General features: G+C 35.9%; 1 protein-coding gene across 1 annotated transcript in view; it reads left to right on the forward strand.

Moving 5' to 3' along the window:
- The first annotated feature begins 214 nt into the window (after positions 1-214).
- Positions 215-24,125, forward strand: part of RecQ4 (RecQ4 helicase) — a 104,375-nt gene continuing 80,464 nt past the window's right edge. The window contains exons 1-2 of the mRNA XM_089105491.1: positions 215-309; positions 13,573-14,831. Of these exons, the coding sequence (XP_088961617.1) occupies positions 223-309; positions 13,573-14,831 (1,346 nt within the window). The 5' untranslated portion in view covers positions 215-222. The remainder of the gene's footprint in view (positions 310-13,572; positions 14,832-24,125) is intronic.

Consider the following 24,125-nt stretch of genomic DNA (forward strand, 5'->3'; position numbering starts at 1 on the left):
CTGGCACCCCTGCCCCCTTTTTGGCACCCATGTTTAATACAACTGAGACTTGTATCTTGTAGTTCCACCAGTGCGTTTCTGTTCGTTAGGCCGAACTATTTCTCGGAGAGCCGAAAATAAGTAGTGTCGGCGGAATTTTTCCTTGTATTCTTTTATGTTTCGGCAATTGGTATTGAAATGAGAAGTTTTGATTTTAAATAACGAGGCTGCTAATCTAAGCATATGGATGAATCTTTGCAAGGTTCAAAGGGGATTCTCAAGAAATGGGAAAATCAGTTTTTATTGGAAAATAAAAGGAAACCCTCCAAAGTAATAAAATATCTTCTAAAAACCAGCCTTATGCTTTTCATATTTTTATTGAATTGCCTACAAACACACAGGCCTATGAGCCTAGCTTATAAACTAGACTGGTATTTTTTTTTCTTTTTAATGAATCTGCATCACAAGAGATGAGTAGGTACAGGTGCATATCTTGGCTAGTGCATGACTACATCTAAAGGAAACATGCTAGCCTAATAAAATAAAAGTAGTGCCATTAAGTTCCTTAGCCTATTTAGCCTAGCCTATGTGCTTTCCAATTATTATGATGTTTTTTTGCCCATGGACCTGGTAAATAGGCTATATACCAAATCATATTATTGAGTTAGGAATAAAGTAAATACACCATTCAATGCCTTTTTTTATGCTGATTATGAATACAATAATCATTTCTATCAGAAATGAATTTCAGCCCCCCTATATATACCAATTCAGGGTATATATTTCTACATTAGGGGGGGGGTGGGGACAAATTTTTTTTCTGGTGTAAATGGGAGGTAAATTTAAACTTTACCCCCCCCCTAATGTAGAAATATATACCTTGAATTGGCATATATATGGGGGGGGGGCTGAAATTCATTTCCAATAGAAATGATTATTATATTCATAATCAGCATAAAAAAAGGCATTGAGTGGTGTATTCACTTTATTCCTAACTCAATAATATGATTTGGTATATATTTACCATGGACCTGAAATACCCCCTCCCCCTCTTTTGATGGTTCCAGAGATAAACCTTAGGGTATGTATAAAACGAAACACAAAACAATGGTGTACTAGTGAAGTTGTTGCCCTACTCAGAAGGAAACACTATAAAATCTAGAAAAAAATAATTTTTTTTTAAAAACTTGAATCAAGCCTAATCAATATCATTCCTAAAAGCATTGCACTAGGCCTAGGGTTAAATAACTCTTTTTGGGTAAGACCACTTTTCTTTGGTCTTCAAATTTTTTTCAAATTTTCACTAATAATTTGTCAGCATCAATTAAAAATGTGGTCTCTGTTTTGACAAGCTCTGTTTTTAATATTTGTGATTTATAAAATAGGCTAAATATCAAGCAATAAAAGTTACATTTTTAGAATCAGAGGGAAGTCAGCTTTCTGCTAATATATGAATGCAACCAAAACAATACAAGGACATATACATCAAAATAGAATAATTTGTATTTCCATAAAGAGGTCCTTATAGGTAGGTCAATAAACAAATAATTTCAAGTGCTTGATCTTAAACAATTTTGATAATAACTGTATTGATGCATACCTTAGATTTTTAGCTTTTCTCTGATGTATACAATTCTTCCCAATCCCTCTTTGGCAACAAGATGTAAGGGTTTTAATTTTAAATAATTTTGCTCAATTGGATACTTGTTTTTTAGCCTATACTTTACTCCCAGCCATGCTAATGATCAAATGCATAGTCTAATCCAAATTATACAGGCTAATTCTCCATGAGTTTTTCTGTTGCTTGATTTTAGTGTTGTTGCTTGTTTGATGTTAAAGGTATTTGAAGAAAAGAGGTAGCCTACACATAAGAAATTTATAAGAGCACCAGGGGTGTAATTTGCCATTAGGGTAGTGAAGGCAACTGCCTCTCCAAGACCTCAGTTTGCTCCCACCCCTACTGAAATTTAGTTCCTCCAAAAATCTTGTCAAAACTAAGAGAAGCTTACTTAATTCAAGCATCCACAGAAATGGCTCAGTTTTCTTTAGTAGCCTATGGCTTTCTCCCAGGACAATCTGTAGAAACTAACCTTCTAGATACTTACCAGCCGCTTACTCAGTAGTTGTACAAGAGCCTGCTTATCAATTTGAGTAGTTTAGATCAAGAACATGCCCTCGACCAAATCCCACATATTCAGCTTGGTTTTAAGTTAACAACAGTAGGAATCCGTAAGCAATTAGTAGTCTAGAAAATGAACTCACTGATCGACAGATCTCAGACTGTCAAGATTTTTACAAGGGATAGAAAAAGTACCTACTCTCAGCGCTGTAATATTCTAAGCAGTGTTCCCCAGGGAACAGTTTTGGGACCCACATTGTTTCTTCTTTATATAAACAATATGATTACCAAAGTCAGCAACCACTTAACCCTTTATGCTAATGACTCCAAACTATTTTGTGTACCTGATAAACCATCAATACAATCTGACCTTGACCAGATTCAGGCATGGGCAGATAGGTGGTTTGTCTCTTTCAACATACCAAAATGCATCACCATTTTGGTAACAATAATCCTCTGTACCAATACACTATGAATGATAACAAGACATCATCCCCCAATCCCCTCCAAACTTGTACCAGTGGCAGGGACCTGGGAGTTGTAGTCAACAATCTCCTGAACTTCCATGAACACTCTGCAAAAACTGTTTCCAAAGCAAATTCTAGTCTTGGACTAATTAAAAGAGTACATACTAGCCAATCACACAGAGTCTTCTTGAAGCTTTACTAGGCAATTGTGAGACCAGTTCTTGATTTTGGAACCTGCTCTACTGGTCCTTTTGACAAGGGTGATATGCAGTTGATTGAAGGTGTACAAAGGAGGGCCACCAAGTGCATCTCTGGACTTGGTGAGAAATGATATGGTGAAAGGCTATCTAACCTAAAAAACTCCCATCTTTGACCTTTGGACACAAGCGGAGTGACATGCTACTCACATATTTATTTGTCAACCAACCCCAAAATAAATTCTTTAACCAGTTACCCAACAAAAGACATTCTAAGAAGCTTCATAAGCCCTGAGTTAAAAGTAGAATCAGACAACATTTCTTTAGCCAAGGGGTTATTAATGATTGGAACTGTTTAAGCAAGGAGACAGTGTCTTCAACATCAATTGAAGTTTTTAAAAGGACACTTGACAAAAAATGGGAAGCCAAACCTTCAAGATACAACTGGAACTGTTCATCATTAGTGTCTCATAAATAGTGATTGATATATGTGTACATACAACAGAGTTGTGCTAGGATGCTGATGCTACTTGTCATACCCAACAGACTTGCATACTCTATGAGAAATTGATGTTGTGTAGCGGTGTCTGCTCTAAACTACAGAAGAATGGTCCCCTTGATCATACCTGTCTCTGGTCACTGTTACCAAGTGGGCTTAAATTGCATCTATTCTAGCACACTCTTAGGTGGAAGGCATGTAACTAGTCTGTAAACATAGTCACAATCCTGCTTTTTTTATGTTATTGTGTAAATGTTGTTTAACTGCCTTCTCAACAACAGAGCTGAACATATCCAACGTTGGACCTTATTTTGCTCAAAAGTGCATTTTAAGGTAATATATTCACCTTTATGGTACTATGTGGCTCATTTTTCAGTTTTCACTTTCATTTTCACTTGATTAGGGAAAATTGGCTCCAACTTTACCAACAATAGAATGCTTACTTTAATGGAATGCTTAATTTAATATGCAGTAGGCCTATGCTTCTATCAATCAGATTATGCCTATCATGTTTCCTCCCTTTGTTGTTCACATTTTAAAATCAAGTTTAATATGCAACAGTCTTAAATTCCTTTCAAATCAGATAAGCCAGGTACTCTTGACAGGTGAAGAAACCCATAACAGAAATAAAAACAGTAGAGCAATACCCTATATTATTTTGCCAAGGGCTATGTCTGGGACCATTAAGAGGTAGAGGTGGGGTGTATGTGTATTAGGCCTATCAGAAAAGTAACCATGATAGAACACACTGGTTGATCCAGAAGCCTTGGGGGAGCCCAAGATTTTTTTGGCAGCTTCTTTCCCTGTTTTTTTTCCACTCTTCTTTTAGATTATATTTGTCAATTTGGTCAATTATTGACGCCTTTGTCACATCCATAAAATCAAAGACAGTGTTTGTAAAATTGCTGCATTGTGTTTTAAGTCCAAATTCTTGCTCAAAATAATTTAATGAAAGGTCAAGGATTCCAATCCCAAATTTTTTACTTCTTTGCATGCATGCGTTTCCTACTGGATTAAAACACAAAAAGACAGAAGATGTGTGGGTTAAAAATAGTGTGCTCCTTGAACAAGATGATGAGCAGAGGGACAGAGAACCCTGGTAAGATGAAAGAACATTTTGAAAATGCTGCTAGTCAGTCAGCAGTAATTGATATGGCAGTTTATAGCAAACTCAAGCACAGCATTGAAAACATGTTGGATGAAAAGACTAAGGCCTTGAAAAGACAGCAAGAAAAGGAATTAATTGAAAACCAATGAGGGGTCAAGGTTCTTTTGGATACAGTGAAAAAACTAGGAAAACAACAGATAGCTCTTCATGGCATGGCTGATGACAGTGATCTGAGTTTCCTTCAAGTTGTCAACCTTGTTACTTGCTAAAATCCACATTCCAGCAACTGGTTGCATGAAAGAACAATGAAAAGGAATATGGTGGACTACGTTATTGGTGTTTTGAAAAACCAATTCATTGAGGTATTGGGTAATGAAATCAAGCACACAAGTGTAACTGATGTGAACAATAGTGGTTTGTGTTTAATCATTGCAGATACCACTCCAGACTGTGCACACGAAGAAAAGCTTGGGTTTTTTATCAGGTACGTTGACTGCAATGGCACCATCCAGGAGAGACTTTTAGGTATGGTACCAGTTGAGTCAAAAAAAGGTAAAGAAATTACCGACAAGATTCTAGAAGTTCTAGAAAAGGAAGGCATAAGCAAAGAGGCACCTATGTTTCAGAGCTATGATTATTCAATTAATATATCTGGTGCCTGACAGTGTCCAGGAACACATATCAACCAAACTGGGAAGACAAGTACACTACATTTGATGCATGGCTCATTGAGAGAACCTCATCATGAAACATGCATGCAACAACAGTCCCATAGTATGAAAATGTTTGAGATCTTGCAAGAACTGCATGCCTTTTTTACAGGTGGAATGAAAAGAGCTATTGCTTACAAACAAACACTGGAGAGGGCTGAATCAGTACTGAAGCTAAAGAATATATCAATGACAAGATGGTTGTCCAGATTTGAGAGTTTGACAGCATTGTGGATCAGCTTAGACACCCTTGTGGAAGTTCTCAAAGAGCTAAAAGAACAAAATCAGGACAAAACAATAAAAGAAAAAGCCAAAGTTCTGCACTGCTGCATAACATGCTTTGATTTTATTCTGATGCTTGACTTTATATGTGCTTTGGCTTTACTATGTTCATGCGCCAGGTCATGTTCAGGGCAAAGGTTCTTGCAGAAAAGTTGCAGGCTGAATGCCTCAATCTGATGACTGCTAACAAAAAACTCATGTCGACACGCACTATCTTAGATTCTCTCCTTGAAGACCGGGATCACATAGAGAGGCAAATTGAGGCAGCAAAAGCAGTAGCAGAGAAATTTGGTTCAATAGCCTATGATGAGTTCCAACTTAAACACCATCCTAAACATCCGCCTGCTCATTATTCAGAGGCTAAATCTAGAGCCAACCTGCTGAATGAGTGGAAATCGTTTTGTGCTAAGGAGCTCTGCAGTGTCCTCAGAGCCCTAGTGAATGGCTTGGATGATGCAATCTATGACAACTGATCTTTTCTGGGTCCATTATGGGAAAAAGAACTAAGCTACTATGGGAAAAAGATAGGCTAAATTGCGGTCCCAAATTTCGTGTTAGAAATGGACATTATGTTAATTAGTGGTGAAAACAGTCAGTATAAATGATCAGCCAGTCAGTAAAATCAGTCACTCCCTCCCCCCCTCCAAACCTTTTGGCTAGTAATGCCCCTGATTGTTGGAATAATGCTGTCATTTTAGGATCCATCTAAGGTCTTTGAATTAGATTTGTGACTGATAAAATATTATATTTAGAAAGAGCAAAAAAAAACACTAAGTAGTGTGATCATTTTGTTCCTATATAAGTAATGAAATTGCTTCTAAAGTTACCATAAAACATAAGTAGTACCATTAAATTCCTTATTTTATCCTCTTATAAATACTGTGGTTACTTTTCTAACAATATACACCACCCCCACTACCCCTGATCATTCCAGATATACAATAGTATACATTTAAAAAAAAAACTCAATGAAAACACTATAAACTAATGTATTTACTTTATAATATGCAGCAGATTTCTATTAATCAGATTATCATGTTCCCTTCCATTGAAATACACATTAATTAAATCATTTCAAATAATATTTTTATCTGTAGTTCATTTGTATTCACCCTTGCAAAACCGGTTTCATCAAGTCAAGAATGGAGCTACGTTTTACACTATGCATCACAATATGAAAAACATCCAAAAAATATATTTTAGGGCCATGGGGGGGGGGAATAGGGGTTGTCAGAAAAGTGACTATGATATTTGGAAATGGCATACAGTAAGGAATTTATTGGTGCTACCTATATTTTATTAACACATTTTCATCAGAACAGCCAAAACTCTGCAGCATTATCCAGAGCATAAAATAAAGAGTCTAATGGTACTACTTTTATTTGCATATTTCTGTCAGATATGCTAATGCACTAGATATCTGAACATGAACATACTAGTTGATTTATCATGCACCATGTTTCCCATCACTATTATTATAAATTCAATTCTAACCCTTGAAGGGTTTGAAAGTGTATGATGGCACATGGCTCCCTATTTTTTTGGTAGTAGAATTTTTGGTAACAGTAGAAGAAACATTTGTAACAGTGTTGGAGAGAGGCTCTTCTGAAGTCAGTACTATCATAGGCAGAACAATAGTACTGCCTAAGTAAAGAGTCATATGGGCATAGTGTATTATTTATTTCTTTTATTTTTGTTTTTTTTTAGACCAGGGCAGTTCATATAGAAGAAGCAGTCATAGAAACTTTGAAAAGGGCTCATTTGATTGGAAATTGAAAGGGATAGAGTCCTTTTTTAATAGTTGAAAGTGATTGGAGGGCAAACACTACCCCCGACCCCCCCCCCCCCACACACACACCCATCATTTCCCCAAGTACATCGAATCAAAATTTTGATATCGCCTTTTTTGTTCAGCGTAGTTGGATGGTCCGGAAATTATATCTTTGAGGATGACAACCCCCCATAACCCTCAGGACAAGGGGTTTAAGTTATGCCCTGGGGGCATATAAGGTTTTTGTAGAAAGGGTGGTTGTATAAGCTTTCGAGGGGGTTCATTGGATTAGAAGTCAGAAGGTCTAGTGTCCTTTTTCTGAGTTAAAGTGTTGAAGTGCAACTAGCCCCCCCCCTCTTAGGTTTTAGAACAGGGCACTTTGTATGGAAGGAGTTGTTATAGAAACATCAAAAGGGGCTCATTCAATTAGAAATTGTAATGTCTAGTGCTCTTTTTAACAGTCGAAAGTGATTGGAGGGTAACCACCCCACCCCCCTTTGCCCATCATTTCCCCAAATGCATTGGATAGAAATTTTGAGATAGCCATTTGTTCAAAAACAGTCCAAAGATCACATAACAAAGCCTTTGGGTTTAACACAGCTCCTCAGAGTCTGGGGGTAAGGATTTTAAGTTGTGCCCCCGGGGCATATAAGCTTTTTATGTAAGGGCTGGTTGTATGAACTTCAGAGGAGGCTTATTTGATTGGAATTTAAAGTTTAGTTCTCTTCTAAGAGTCAAAAGTGATGGAAGGCAAATATCTCTCCCCTCCCTGACATCCTCATTTCCCAAACGCTTTTTGTTAAAATTGTGAGATGACCATTTTGTTCACAATAGTCTAAAGAACATATAATAATGCATTCAGGGTGGACACAACCCTCCAGAGCCCAGGGACAAGGGTTGTAAGTTGTGCCCCAGGCATGTAAAATTCTTATGGAATGGATGGTTGAATGAATTTAGAATCAGAGGAGAGTCATTTGATTGAAATTCAGAATTTCCAGTGCCCTTTTTATGTGTCAAAAGGCAACCAGTCCCTACCCTACAAGCCTACCATTCCCCAAAACACCTTCTATAAAAAATTTGAAGAGAACTATTTTGTTCAGCAGTGATGGAAGGTCCAGTAATTATGTTTTTGGGGATTTCAACCTCCTCATGGTCTTTGGGCTAAGGGCTGTAAGTTAGGCAATTTTCATTGTTTATATACAGTACGGTATATGTTATTAAGAAAGGTATGCATGTTTGAACTTTATTTACCAAAAAGACAAAGGGAATTCAGGTGAGCCTTTTAGAGCATGTGGAAGGGAGTGTTCAACTAAATTAAAACACATAGTGTGTATACAAATTGTCAAAAGAGTATAACTTATGATTGAGTGGGTATGTTAATTTGGAACTTTCAGGAAATGATAAGGGGGGGGGGGATCAAAAAGGCAATATTTTCATGCTACCACTACTACTACAATTACCACCACTACTACTGCTACCACTACTACTACCAGACTATTACATTTACAATATTGAGGGAAAATTAGAACTAAATCAAAAGAAGCTATGTGCCTTTACATTGTCAAAAGAGCATAGGTCTATATCAAATATTGATTTGGTTATTAAGTTGGAACCTTCAGAGAATGCTAAAAGGTGAAAATCATCTGACCAATAGGCAATATGTGCACACTGATACTAATACGTCTATCACTGTTACATTTACTACTTCTACCACTAAATCAACTAGCCTACTACTTATGTTGCAACTACTTGTAAAGGCAATATGTTAATACTGCTGCTACTATTACTATCACTATCAATGCTGCTACTAGTAATACAAAGACTACTACTATCATTACTATTACAACTATGCCTAAGGGTATGAAGGTGAAATGTTCAAGGATTTATTCTGGGAAGGGGGGGTGAACTTAATCAGAACCTGCCATCTGTATGCAGGTTGTCAAAAGGGCGTAACTGCAATATCTTAGGAACAATTTGGCGTGTGATGTTGAAACTTACAGGGCTTATCGTGGGAGATGTTGAACTAACCAAACGGAAATCTTTGCATCCTGTTGCTACTGCTTCTACTCATACTACTACTACTGCTACTATTATTACTGCTTCTGCTACTACTACTGTCATTAAACCTAAGGCTACTAGCAGGGGCAAAACGCCAGCATTTTTATGGGGGAGGGGGCCACGAGAGGTCCTTATCCGGATAGTCAAAGGGCAGGGGATGTATAATAATTTTTTTCTTCACATTATTTGGGGGGGGCAACCACCCCCCTTGCCACCCCCAAACGATGCCCCTGGCTACTAGTATTAATTCTGCTGCTACTAATACTACCCTACTACTGCTATTAGAACTAAGGGTATTAAGGTGAAACATCTTGGAAATATTTAAACTGTATGGAACTAAATCAAATCAAATTATGCCCACAGAGGTTGTTAAGAGGACGTATCAGAAATAATTTAGGAACGGCTCATGGTGTTAAGTTTAAACTTTCAGCGTGTGTTGGAGGGATTCTTAAGAAACCGAAGGTGCTATGTGCATACTGCTACTAGTGGTACTACAGCTATTCCTACTATGCAAGCTAAGAGCATTAAGCTGAAGCTTTCAAGGAATATTTAGGCGGATGTTGAACTAAATCAAAAAGTTCTAGTGTCATTTCAAAAGTCAAAGAGACTGGAGGGCTAGCAGCCCTCTTCACAAGCCAATTCCTTTTCCAAACACATCCAGTCAAACTTTTTGCATAGTCACTTTGTTCAGCATAGTAGAACAATCCAGTAACTATGTCTCTTGGGATATTCGGTATGTCAGCCCCCCACAATTATGTAATCGGCCCATTATGCTTTAAAACTAAATTTTACTTTAAAACTAAATAAAAAAAAATTGTTTATTTTCCTGCCAATAAGACACCTCAGCAACATATCGAAAACGACCGGGGGTATTAAGTTGAAATATTCAGGGCTGCTACTATTGCTACTTCTGTTCTTACAATTTAAATAAATCAAAAGTGTAAATGTATCCAAGTTGTCAAAGAGCATAGAAAAATTTTTTTGGGAATGATATTATGTTTTATTTTTCAGGTCAACTTGAGGAGATATAAAATTAAATTAAACAATACTATTTATGTCAGGATTAAACACTAGTAAAAAAGGTTCTCCAATATGCAAATAGCCAGCCAAACTATGGATTCTTATAGAAATATTTTTTCAAGAAAAAAGACTATGTCTAACTACCGTATGTCTTTGAGTTTAACCAATAGAAATGAATTTAAAAAAAAAATTCCACAAAACAAGTTTTTCAAAAAAAAGTAAAGAGCTCCACTAAACCAAAAATGAGCAGAAATAAAGTCAAATAATCTTCCAAGCTTAAAACTACCACAAATCACCATCAATGAACAAACGAAGCCCAAATCGAACAGAAATGACAATAGATAACCGAGTCAAACTCAAAATGAGCAAAAATTAACATGGGTAGGACTTATAACCCCCATGCCTTCACAACAACAAAAAATAATTTCCACTTTAATAAAAAAAAAAAAAAAAAAAAACAACGAATGACCATGGTTTGTCAGTTTAATATATACATGCTGATATTTATCCCTTAAAGTTTCAAGAATTTTGTTTCATTTATTAAAGTAAACAAAGTGGAACCATTTAAAGTATGTTTTGCATCTTGAGAAGGCATGGGGGTTGTTAGCACTAGGCTACTCATGTTAATTTTTGCTCGTTGTGAGTTTGTTCAGTTATTTATTATAATTTCTGTTCGTTTTGGGTTTAATTTTTTCATTGATGATGATTTGTGGTAGTTTTAAGCTTGAAGATTATTTGACTTTTTTTCTGCACATTTTTGGTTTAATGGAGCTATTTACTTTTCTTTAAAAAACCTGTTTTGTGGAAAAAGTTTTTTAAATTAATTTTATAAAAAGGCCCTCAGGGTTGAAATAGCCGCTCAGAACCAGGAAGCAAGGGATATAAGTTATGCCCTGAAGGTATATAAGTTTTTTTTTGGAATGGGTGGTTGTATAAACTTTGGACAGGGTTCATTTGATTGGAAATTGAAAGTTATAGGCTAGTGCTGTTTTTAAGAGTCAAAAGTGAATTGAACGGAATAAGCCCTCCTCCCCCATCCCACAACCATCATTTTCTAAAACACAATCCAATCAAAATTTTGAGACCTCTACTTTCTTCAATATTGTTGAAAGATCCTGTAAATATGCCTTTGGGGACGTCAACTCTCTCACAGCCCCCAGAACAAGGACTGTAAATTACGCAATTCGTTCACCGTCTACATATAGTGTACGGTATGTTATAGAGAAAGGTACCCATGTTTGACTTTTTCTTTCCAAAAAGACAAAGGGAATTCAGGTGAGCCTTTCAGAGAAGTTTGAGGGGAGTGGAACTAAATCGAAACACATTATGTGTATACAGACTATCAAAAGGGCGTAACTCAGAAATGACTGAGTATATTAATTTGTAATTTCCAGGAAATGTTAAGGGAGATGATCAATTTACCAAAAAGGTAATATTTGTGTGCTACTGCTACAGCTACAACCACTACTACTACTAGAACCACAGAACCACATTTAAAATATTGAGAAGTTTGAACTAAACCAAAAGACACTATGTGCATGCACAAAGAGCGTATCTCAAGAATGGACTTGGGTATTATATTGGAACTTTCAGAAAATGCTTAAAGTTGAAGATCAATTAACCAAAAGGCAATATATGCATGCTGTTACTAATGCTACTACTACTGCCACATTTACTACTACTACTACTGCTGCTACTTCAACTACTACCCTTATTGCAATTACTTGTAAGGATAAGAACATTAAGATGAAAATCATAAAAGTATACAAATATACAGGCTATCAAAAGGATATGTCAGCTGTATCACAGCAACGGTTAATTGTATTAAGTTGAAAATTCCAGGACTTGATGAGAATGACGTTCAAATCACGAAAAGGCAATATATATACTATTATTGCTACCACTATAGTTTTTGTAACTAATTACGGTAAGGGTATTAAAATGAAACTTTCTGGGAACATTTAGTGAAAGTTTCAATTAAACGAAAATACTGTATGCATGAAGGTAAACAATATCATAGGCAGTGCTACTTTATAATAGCTAGAAATATCATTGAAACTTTTAAAAGAGCTAATTCGATTCAAAATTGAAAGCTCTAGTGCCCTTTTTAAAGTAAAAAGAGAGTTTAGGGCAAGCAACCCTCCTCCCAAGCCCATTCATTTTCTAAACACATCCAATCAAAATTTTGAGACAGGCATTTTGTCCAGAATAGTAGAACAGTCCAGCAGCTATCTCTCTAGGGATATTGCGTATGTCAACCCCCTCCCCCACAATTATATGCTTTAAAAATAAATGTTGCTTTAAAACTAAATCAAAAGGCACTCTGTGTATGGTTGCCAATAAGAAACCTCAGCAATATTTTGAGAAGGACTTGGGGCATTAATTTGAAATTTTAGGGGCTACTACTATTACTACTTCTGCTCTTACAATTTAAATAAATCAAAAGAGTGGAAGTGTGTCCAAGTTTTCAAAGAGCATAGATAAAATTTTTGTTGAATGATATTAGACTTATTTTTCAGGTCAACTTTAGGAGGTATAAACTTAAAATAAACAATATTACTTGTGTCAGGATAAAAAATTCTTGAAAAATTTTCTCCAACATACAAATAGCAAGCCAAACTATACATTCTTATAAAAAAAAAATCTGAAAAGATATAAAATATTATTTTTTCCATGGGAAAGACTATATCAATAAAAAACGAACAGAAATAAATTAAAAAAAACTTCTTCCACAAAACAGTTTTTTTAAAGAAAATTAAAGAGCTCTACTAAGCCAAAACTGAGCAGAAATATAGTCCAAGAACCATCTAACCGTAAAACTACCAGCAATCACCATTAATAAATAAATGAAACTCAAAACGACCTGAAATTACAATAAATAACCAAGTCAAACTCAACTCGGGCAAAAGTTACTATGAGTAGGGCTGACAACCCCCATGTCTCCTCAAGACCAGAACATAATTTGCACTTTACTGAAAAAAAAAAACAACAACAAATGACCGTGGATTGTCAGTGACCGTGGACGTGGAACTGTTTTGTCGTCATTGAAATTATTTATTTTCTTAGATTTGGGAAGATTTTATGCCAATTGGGAAAATGTGTGTGCAAATTCGTAAATACAAAGACATTTGAGGCCATAAAATTCCCCCTCCTTTTGTATTTAATAAAAATTCTATACGAATAAAATCAATTTTGTTTTTCAGACTTTTTGACTTCAAAGTTCCAAATACCATTTAGTCAAGTTTTGCTTTTTTCTTTAATCAAACTGTTAAACTTTCTTTTCTTTAGTTGCTTTTCAACTTCTTCTAAGCTAACTTCTTTTACCTTACCGTATTTTTATTAATTAAACTTTTATTTCTTAGGATGATTTGAAACATGCACCAGACAACATAAGAGAAGCTTACAAGCTATATTGGAAAAATAAAGCAGATTCCAAGCATTTGGATTCTGATGCAAACCAAGTGCGGAAAGAAACCAATGAATTTGCGAATGAAATAAATAGTAAAGCGTGGATACAACCTTCTAAGAACAAGGCTAAAAAAGGAGATAAATTTCAAACTGCAACTAGACCCCCTGCTCTTTTTGAGGGCTGGAGCCATAAACTTCAGGCTAACTTAAGTGGATTTAGTATAAGCCAAAATAAAAGAAGATATGGTGATTGGGATACCGACATAAAATCTGCTACAAGCTCAGTATCACAAAGTCCAAAATCACTCCCTGAAGTAGAGTCTAAGATAAATAAATTGTCTTATATGGTATCAACTCCTCATAATGGTGTATCTAATGCGAATAACCCATTGGTGTCTGATACAAATGGTTACAACTTCAATACTTTGCTGCCAGATAGTAATTTGTTCCACAAAAACACCTCAAGGAGTTTTTCAAGCCCCTTGTGTCGTAGCAGCACTACTAGCTCGGAAAAAGATTTTACCCAAATAAAAAACACACCAACTGACCAAACGTATTGTGAATCAACTATAAAGTCTTACGGGAAAAATCTACCCAAAACAAGTTCTGAAACTTATTCAGTTCTATCATGCTCTAGTATTACAACAAGTTCAGAAACAAAAAATAATACACTGGAAAATATAACATCAGATCCAGTTTATGGCAAGGCTACTCAAAAGTGTGGTACAAAAAATAAAAAAATGGCCTTGGGTTTGGAAGCCGTAGAGTCTCATTCAGTAAAAGATGGGGCTCTTGTTATGGAGGGTACTCTTGCCAATGATATTAACAATCCACCAGTGTTGTCAGCTATCAAACCCATTAAGATAGTCAGTTCTGCTAATCAATCAAAGATTAAAAACTGTTCTCTTAGCCTTGACAAGCACAATAGATCTATTGTCAGTAACTTCAAAGCTGGGAAGTCGATTTTGGGTATGCCATCTGGTATAAGCAATGAAGTCGGTGCTGAAAATGATAAATCCTCATTTACAAGCAGTGAAACAATATTAAACGCAGAGCTTAGTTGTGCAAGGTCATCAGTGGAGTGTGACAAGGAAATAGAAGAATTCAGGAATTTGGATGATTCTATTCTAGACATAGCTGATACAGCATTATATAAAGTAAAATCAAAGCCAGCTCCTACTAAGATTAACAGTACAGAAGAAAGGTTTCAAAAGTAAGTGTAATGTAGAAGCTTATCAGTATTTGTAAATAATTTTTTCTTGGATTAATTAAAAAAAAATTTCCACAAAATAAGTATTTCAAAGAAAAGTAAAGAACTCCATTAAACAAAAAATGAGCAATAATAAAATCAAATAATCTACCAATCGTGAAACTACCACAAATCAGCATTGATAAATAAATGAAATCCAAAACGAACAGATATTACAATAAATAACTGAGTCAAACTCAAAACGAGCAGAAATTAACATAAGTTGGACACAAAACCCCCATGCCTTCCCAAGGCCAGAACAAAATTTGCACTTTACTGAAAAAAATATAAATATTTTTACTTTTATAAATCAAATAATATTAAAATTTTTATTACTAAATATCAATATATTTATATTAAACTGACTATGCATATTCATTTGTATTTTTTCAGTAAAGTGCAAATTTTGTTCTGGCCCTGGGAAGGCATAGGGGTTTTGAGCCCTAATCATGTTAATTTCTGTTCGTTTTGAGTTTGACTCAGTTATTTATTATAATTCCTGTTCGTTTTGGGTTTCACTTGTTTATCGATGCTGATTTGTGGTAGTTTCACGATTGGTAGATTTTATTTTTGCTCCTTTTTGTTTAATGGAGTCCTTAACTTTTCTTTGAAAAACTTAATTTATGGAAAAGTTTCTTTAATTAATTTCTGTTCGTTTTATATTGACTGTCTTTTCAGGAAAAAAGAAAATAATACTTTAAATATTTTCGTTTTTTAAGAATTTATAGTTTGGTCTGCTATTTGTATGCTGGAGAAAAATTTTCAGCAATTTTTAACAACATACACCCTATTAAAAATCAGGACCGAAATAGTACTGTTTAATTTAGTTTCATACCTCCTCTAGTTGACCTGAAATGGAAAACTTGATACCATTCTCAGAAAAATATGTTTACTTTCTTTGATAGCTTGGATACACTTACGCTATTTTGATTTGGTTAAATTTTGAGAGCAGAAGTAGCCCCAAAAGTTTGAACATAATACCCTCAGTACTTATTGGGAAACTGCTGAGATGGCTTATTGGGAATTAGCATCAGTACAGTGTATTTTAATTTGATCTTAAGGCAACATTTAGTTTTTAAACATAATGGACCAATGGGTGAGTGGGCGTGGGAGGGTGGGAGTGGAAGGGGGATTAGTTGGCCTCCAATCGCTTTTGACTATTAAAAAGGGCATCAGCCCTTTCTATTTTCAATCGAATGAGCCCTTTTCGAAGTTCCCACGACAACTCCTTCGATACGAACTGCCCTTGTCTAAACAACAACAACAGCAAAAAATAACACATTATACCCACATCAATCTTTACTATAAAAATGTCAAGCCTTCCAATCACTTTCGACTATTAAAAATGGCAGTAGGCCTTTCGATTTCCAATCGAATGAGCCCTATTGGGAACGACAACGCTTTCTATAAACACCTTATATGCCCCCAGGGCATAAATTACAACCCTTACCCTAAGGTCTGTTAGGGTGGTTGTCATCCTCTAAGACCGAATTCCTAAAACTTTCAACTACGTTAAACAAAATGGCTATTTCAAAATTTTGATTGGATGCGTTTGGGGAAATGGTGGGCATGAGAGGGGATGTAGTCGCTCTCCAATCACTTTCAACTATTAGAAATGGCCCTAGCCCTTTCAATTTCCAATCAAATGAGGCCTTTTGAAGTTTCTACGACAAAACTTTCAATAAAAATTGTATATGCTCCCAGGGCATAACTTACAACCCTTGTCCTGAGTGCTGGGGGGTGTCATTCTCTAAGACCTAATATCCAGAAGTTTCTACTACGTTGAACAAAATGGCTATCTGAAAATTTTGATTGGATGTGTTTGGAGGAATGGTGGGCGTGAGAGGGGGTTAGTTATCCTCCGATCACTTTCAACTATTACATAAGGGACTAGCCCTCTCAATTTACAATTGAATGAGCTCCTTCTGAAGTTTTACGACAACTATATCTATAAAGACCTTATAATCCCCCAGGGCAGCACTTACAACCTTTGCCCTTGGGGCTCTGGGGGGTTTGTCATCCGTAAATACATAATTTTCAGATCCTTCAACTACGTTGAATAAGATGGCTATCTCTAAACTTTGATTGATTCTTTTTGGGGAAATGGTGGGCGTATGGGGGGGGGGGGTTAAGAACTCTCTACTCACTTTCGACTATTAAAAAGGGCAATTTCAATTTCCAATCAAATGAGCCCTTTTTGAATTTCTATAACAACTTTCTATATAAACTTTATATGGCCCAAGGGCATAACTTATAACCCTTGCACTGAGGGCTCTGAGGGGGGTATCATCCTCAAAAACCCATTTTTAAGAACTATCCACTACGTGGAACCAAAGGGATATCTCAAAATTTTGATTGGATATATTCCGGAAAATTGTGGGCGTGAGAGGGGCGTTAGTCTCTGTCTAATCACTTTCAACTATTAAAAAAGGCACCAGCCCTTTCAATTTCCAATTGAATGAGCCCTTTTAAAGTTTCTACGCTTTCAATAAAAACTTTATATGCCCCCAGGGCATAACTTACAACCCTTGCCCTGAGGGCTGTGGGGGGGAGGGTTTGTTATACTTAAACACCTAATTTCCAAAACTTCCCACCACGTTAAATAAAATGGCTATCTCAAAATTAGGTTAGGGGGTTATCATCCTGAAAGACCTAATTCCAGAACATTCAACTACGTTGAACAAAATGGACATCTCACAATTTTGATGGACATCTCAAAACATGGATGTGTTTTGGAAAATGGTGGGCGTGAGAGGGACGTCAGTTGCTATCCAATCACTTCCAATTACTAAAAAAGCCACTAGCCCTTTCAATTCCCAATTGAATGAGTCCTTTTGAAGTTTCTATGACAACGCTTTCAATAAAAACTTTATATGCCCCCAGGGTATAACTTACAACCCTTGCACTGAGGGCTTTGGGGGGGTTATCATCCTAAAAGACCTAATTTCCAGAATTTTCAACTATACTCAACAAAATGAATATCTCAAAATTTTGATTGGATGTGTTTGGGAAAATGGCGGGCGTGAGAGGGGTGTCAGTCGCTATCCAATCACTTTCAACTACTAAAAAATGCATTAGCCCTTTCAATTTCCAGTTGAATGAGCCATTTTGAAGTTTCTACGACAACGCTTTCTATAAAAAACTTTATATGTCCCCAGGGCATAACTTACAACCCCTGCCCTGAGGGCTGTGGGCGAGGAGTTGTCATCCTTAAAGACCTAATTTCCAAAACTTTCAATTACGTTGAACAAAATGGCTATCTAAAATTTTGATTGGATGTGTTTGGGAAAAAGGAGGGCGTGAGAGGGGGGTTAGTGGCCCTCGAATCATTTTCGACTATTAAGTAGGGTACTAGCCCTTTGAATTTCAAATCGAATGAGCCTTTTTTCAAGTGTCTACGATAAAGATTTTAATAAAAACCTTATATGCCCCCAGGGAATAACTTATAACCCATGCCCTGAAGACTGTGGGGGGAGTGTCCTACTCAAAGGTATAATTTCCTGAACTTTGAACGTCGTGGGAGAAATTGGCTATCTCAAAATTTTTATTGGATGAGTTTCGGGAAATGGTGGGCGTGGAAGGGGTGTTAGTTGCCTTCCAGTCACTTTCGACTATTAAAAATGGCACTAGCCATTTCAATTTCCAATCAAATGATCCATTTTTGAAGTTTCTATGACAACGCGTTCTATAAAAAACTCTATATGCCCCCAGGGCATAACTTACAACCCTTGCCCCGAGGGTTGTGGCGGAGTGTCCTACTCAAAAACATATTTTCTATCTGGAAATCAACCACGCTGAACAAAATGGCTATCTCAAAATTTTGATTGGATATGTTTGGGGGAATGATGGGCGTGGGGGGGGGCTATTTGACCTCCAATGACTTTTGACTATTAAAATGGGCACTAGCCATTTGAATTTCCAATCGAATGAGCCTTTTTTGAAGTTTCTACGACAACGCCTTCTATAAACCCCTTATATGCCCCCAGGGCATAACTTACAACCCTTGACCCAAGGGTTGTGGCAGTGTCCTCCTCAAAAACATTTTTTTTTTATCTGGAAATCAACTCGGCTGAAAAAAATGGCTTTCTCAAAATTTTGATTGGATGTGTTTGGGGGAATGATGGGCGTGGGGGGGGTAGTTGCCCTCCAATCACTTTTGACTTTTAAAAAGGGCACTAGCCCTTTGAATTTCCAATCGAATGAGCCTTTTTTGAAGTTTCTACGACAACGCCTTTTACAAAAACCTTATATGCCCCCAGGGCATAACTTACAACCCTTGTCCTGAAGGCTGTGGGGGAGTGTCCTCCTAAAAAACATAATTTCTATTTGGAAGTCAACTACGCTGAACAAAATGGCTATCTCAAAATTTTGATTAGATGTGTTTCGAGATATGGTGGGCGTGGAAGGGGTGTTAGTTGCCTTCCAATCACTTTCGTCTATTGAAAAGGGCACAAGCCACTCCAATTTTCAATTGAATGAGCCCTTTTTGAAGTTTCTACAACAACTTCTTCGATACGAAGTGCCCTGCTCTAAAGGAAAAAAAAAAAAAATTATATATTGTGCCAACATCGTTCTTTTATGCCCTCAGGGCATAACTTAAAACCCTTGCCCCGAGGGTTGTGGGGGAGTGTCCTCCTCAAAAACGTATTTTCTGTCTGGAAATCAACTATGCTGAACAAAATGGCTATCTCAAAATTTTGATTGGATGTGTTTAGGGGAATGATGGGCATGGGGGGGGGGGGGGCTAGCTGCCCTCCAATCACTTTCGACTATTAAAAAAGGCACTAGCCACTCCAATTTCCAATCGAATGAGCCCTTTTCGAAGTTTCTACGACAACTTCTTTGTTACGAAGTGCCCGGGTATGGAGAAAGAAGAAGAAAAATAAATAATATATTGTGCCCACATCGTTCTTTACTTAGGCAGCACTATCGCGCTGCCTATGATAATTCTTTTTTAATTTAGAATGACAGTTATGATGCACGCAAAAAGGAATAAGAAAAAATATTCTTACCCCTCAATAGTATGGCCTCTAATGTCTGCTCAGCAGAATATCATATTCAACACTTTTAATAAGTAAAACAACTTTTGAATTTGATAATACTTTAGCAACTGCTTTTGACTGCATGTAATGTTGCTGTGCTCAATAAAATACCACAAATATTGATAACCAGCAGCCCCATACCCATGGACCCATACTTGCTACAATGGTTGAACTTCTGATCCAGCCCTTTTAATGAATTAACCAGCTTTGAATTTAACAATACTTGACAATTGATTTAGAAACTACTCTAGGATGCATACAATGGGCTGAAAATACCCAATAATGTCAAAAATATTGATAACTAGGAGTTCCCTACCCATGGATCCTTTTCTTGAAAAGTTTTCATACTTTCAATGCATAAATATTACTCTGGAACTCATTTCTACTATTGTCAGAAATACTGCTACTACTACTAACAACTCACTGCAGCACCAAAACGCCTGAGGCCAACACAGCTACGCTTACTCCTACTCCATACTAATTATTCAAAGCGTCCCTCTTTACACCCTCCCAGGGAGTTCCCATTTCCCTTAAATCTTTCCTTACGATATCTTCCAACCTCATCAGAACCTGATTTTTTTTCGGCATATACATTTGCATAATTTACAAATGAACTTTTTAATGAACTTCAGCTGCAGTACCAAGTGGTTTTACATGTTGAAAATGTTTGATTGCATCGAAGACGTAATGTTTTGCCCTACAAAGGGGGCACTTGCAACACTTAAGGGGGCAGGGGAGGCAGATAATTTATTTTGGGTGGAAAGGAAAGAGTTCGAAATTTGAAAAAAAAAATTTTTGGCCACTATTTCTCAATTTCTCTTGAATGATATGACTATAATATGGTTCGGACATAGACTACTACCTTTAGCTCTCATTATTCAAATCTACCAACAGAAGTGGTAACGGACAGTTTATATCTGTTTATTTCACTAGAAAAAAATTAGTCTTATCTCCTTGTTAATAACTAAATCTGTCCTCTCTTATTTTTTTCTACCTCTACAGTTAATACCTCCTCAGAGAAATGATGGATTTGTTTATAGTTGTATGGCAGTATTTGCCAGGGGTGCCTACTTTTTAGTTCATGAGTGTGTCCCCTGAGCATCTAAATATGTGTCATTTTTAGCTAAAACGTGTCCATCTTTAAATCTCAAAAACTAAAGGTTATTTTTTACCAGTTGTATTACTGACCAAAATACGCTCTATAAACCTCTTTCAAAATGAACAGTTAACGTCAAATATAAGAAAACGAAAAAAAAATCCATATAAACATTCACGCAAAATGACATAGTGTGAAAGCACATAACTTATATCAACAAGTAAATCCCTTATTTTTGAGAAAATCCTTTACTTTCGACATCTCTGGCAAAACCTGGATGCTCAGAACAGAAAAAAAAAGACGAGAAAAAGCACTACTTTGTGAAAAGTGACATTTTTGTTATCAAAATATATTTCTATTTGGAGGATGTTTCGTTTTATGTTATAAATGTACAAAACGTGTCCTTTTTTTGCCCTTTGTGTCCCAAATTTACAAAATGTTTTACTTTTTTGCCCTTTTATGTCATTGTTCCCCAGCACATGGGAATGAGTGCTTTTGACAAAATGCGTCCGGTTGGCAACCCTGGCGTTTTACATAGTTTGCAACCATTAGCACTTCCGTCTGGGAACTTTGAAGGGAAATACTGATTAACCCTTTCACATTTCAGAGCTGCAATATAGAGAAATTGGAATAATCTCACCCCAATTACAAAACTGTTCAAAAATTATCTAGTTTCAATACCAGGCAAATTTTATTTAAAAAAAAATAAATTATTTGATGCATTTGCAATCCTACAGTACAGGTATCTTTTCTTCCAAGAACTTCTGCTCACATAAGCCCTACATAGAAAATCCTGTTTTATTGTAAATAATTAATTTATTATATTTAGAACTTTGTTTATTCCTCAAAATCTTTATCACAACCCACAACATATTTTAAAAGATTCAATTACATATCAAATAATAATTGATTGAATTTATCAAAAGTTGGACAGTAAATTGAGATATTGAGATTGTCTTTGGCCTCCTGTGTGAGCAAGCTGGCCAGTGAGTAGCCTGTGGCAATCCAATGAAGATTAAACTTTTGCTGGTAAAAGTATTTTAAATGTAAATCCCACAAAGGTATTTTTATAAATCTAAATGGGGGGGGGCGGCAAATACCCTTCCCTCCACTTTTCACCACTTAAAACAGCAAAAGTTACTTCATTCATCCCAGCTTATATTAATTAAAAAAAAAAGAAGAACAATTCTGATGGAAGTAAAGAGCGGTGTTGAAATTTAATAAGAACAAAATTATTGCATCGTAGTGTATGCATCGTATATTTACAAAACTCGCACAAATAAACTGACTCGTGATATTTCCCCATATTTATGGAAATTTAGAAAACCTACTCATTACTGAAAACAGCTTGCTGGAGTTTTTAGAGTAAAAATTATACTTTTAAAGTTCTGGATATCATCACTGGTGAAAGGCTGTTGTTAAAGTCTCTGTTATATAAGCTTCATTTAAGGGTCTTATTTTTTTTGCAGGTCACGGACTTTTGTGTTCCTAAGTCAACGTCCTTTTATATGCGTCAATTTTTATTTTCAGTAAAGTCGCTAGTTTTTCAAAATTCTAAAATATGGGGGAATGTCACGACTCATTTTTATTGAACCGGTTTTGTTTGCATATGTTGCATGAACTGCGAAACAATAACTTTTATTCGTTTTAATATTCAATGTTACTCCGCACTTCAATCAGAAAAAACTTTGCTCTTTTGAAATTATTTACTTAAAAAGGGCACTAGATCTTTAGGTATCTATTCGAATGAACCTTCGTTTAATAATTTAGCACTACAGACTATGGATGGTCACCATCTAGGTCACCAGACTAGGGATGGCGTTACTATACTTCTATATAAAAGTAAGATTTTTCATATCTTGTTGATAGTGGCTTTAAGGTTCTCTAACATGTTGAGTTTGATTGTATCTGGACCGTTCCTTTTTTTGGAAAGAGTGTGATTCCCGTTTCCAAAATTGTGTAAATGTTCATTTTAAAAAAGCTTTGATAAGTAACTTTAAAATGAACAAATTTACCTACTTAAAACCAGCATAAATCAAAGATTTTGCTGTTGCATGCGTTCTAATCACAGTTTTATTTTTTTTAGAGTTTGAGTTTTTATTGACAGGTGTTGCTTTCCCTCTTTCAAACCCTTTTAAAATTCAATTTTATATTCAATTAATTAATTTTATAAAATCATAAAATTATGAAATTATTTCAATTTATAAAATTGAATTATATTCAATTAATTCAATTTTATAAAATTCAACTTGTATATGCCGGTAAGCACATTAATCTGATCTTATGTTTTGCACAAAAAGAAATCCGGAATAAGAGGGGAGCTATCACCACTCATCCCTTAAAAATATTTTCAGGAATAAAGCTAGATTGGAAATGAATCCCCCCCCTTCTATACCACCTTCTAAATTTATTTGAAGGTCCTCCTCCCTCTGAGAAGCAAGGAAATATGGAAAATGTATATGAAAGGAAATTGAGAAATATTTTCCTTTAAGTCCTGATGAAAACAAAGTTCCTGTTAGAACATGCCCCAGTTCCCTGAGGTTTCTGGAAACTTGAGGCCTCAGGTTGCCTCTCTCCGTGTACAAAAAGATCTAATCGCCCTTTACTATAACAGCTGATGCACAAGAATACATGACTGTACATGATTTTATTATGCCTCAAATGGATCAACTTGTTTAAATGAAGCTTTAAAATAAATACTTACATTAACTATTCATTTTGTATAGAATACGTGCATCTTTACGATTGAAGTCGCTGCCGAGAGGCATTAGGGTCTCTGAAGCTGAGAAGCTTAATACATTTTTTTCTTGATTTCCAGTTATTTTTTTCGATTAAAATGCTTTTTTTGGTATTTTCATTAAAAATTTGAAAAAAGAGTGCAAATTTACCCCCCCCCCGTAGATTTTGAAAAATATGTTCCCCTCCCATCCCTTAATTTTTGTGGATTGACACCACTGGCTTTGTGGATTGACACCACAGGCTACTTAAACAGTGCTCTAGAACCATTAATTCATGTTCAAATGAGCCTTTTCTGGGTGTTCTAGGAAAGTTGATTTTATACAATCACCTTAGAGAAGAAATAAGTGAACGAAGCATCCGTGTTCATTCGTCTCGGAAAAC

Source organism: Artemia sp. Qi Xiang Cuo, chromosome 19, assembly GCF_049724085.1.
Source record: "Artemia sp. Qi Xiang Cuo chromosome 19, ASM4972408v1, whole genome shotgun sequence".
Lineage (NCBI taxonomy): Eukaryota > Metazoa > Arthropoda > Branchiopoda > Anostraca > Artemiidae > Artemia > Artemia sp. Qi Xiang Cuo.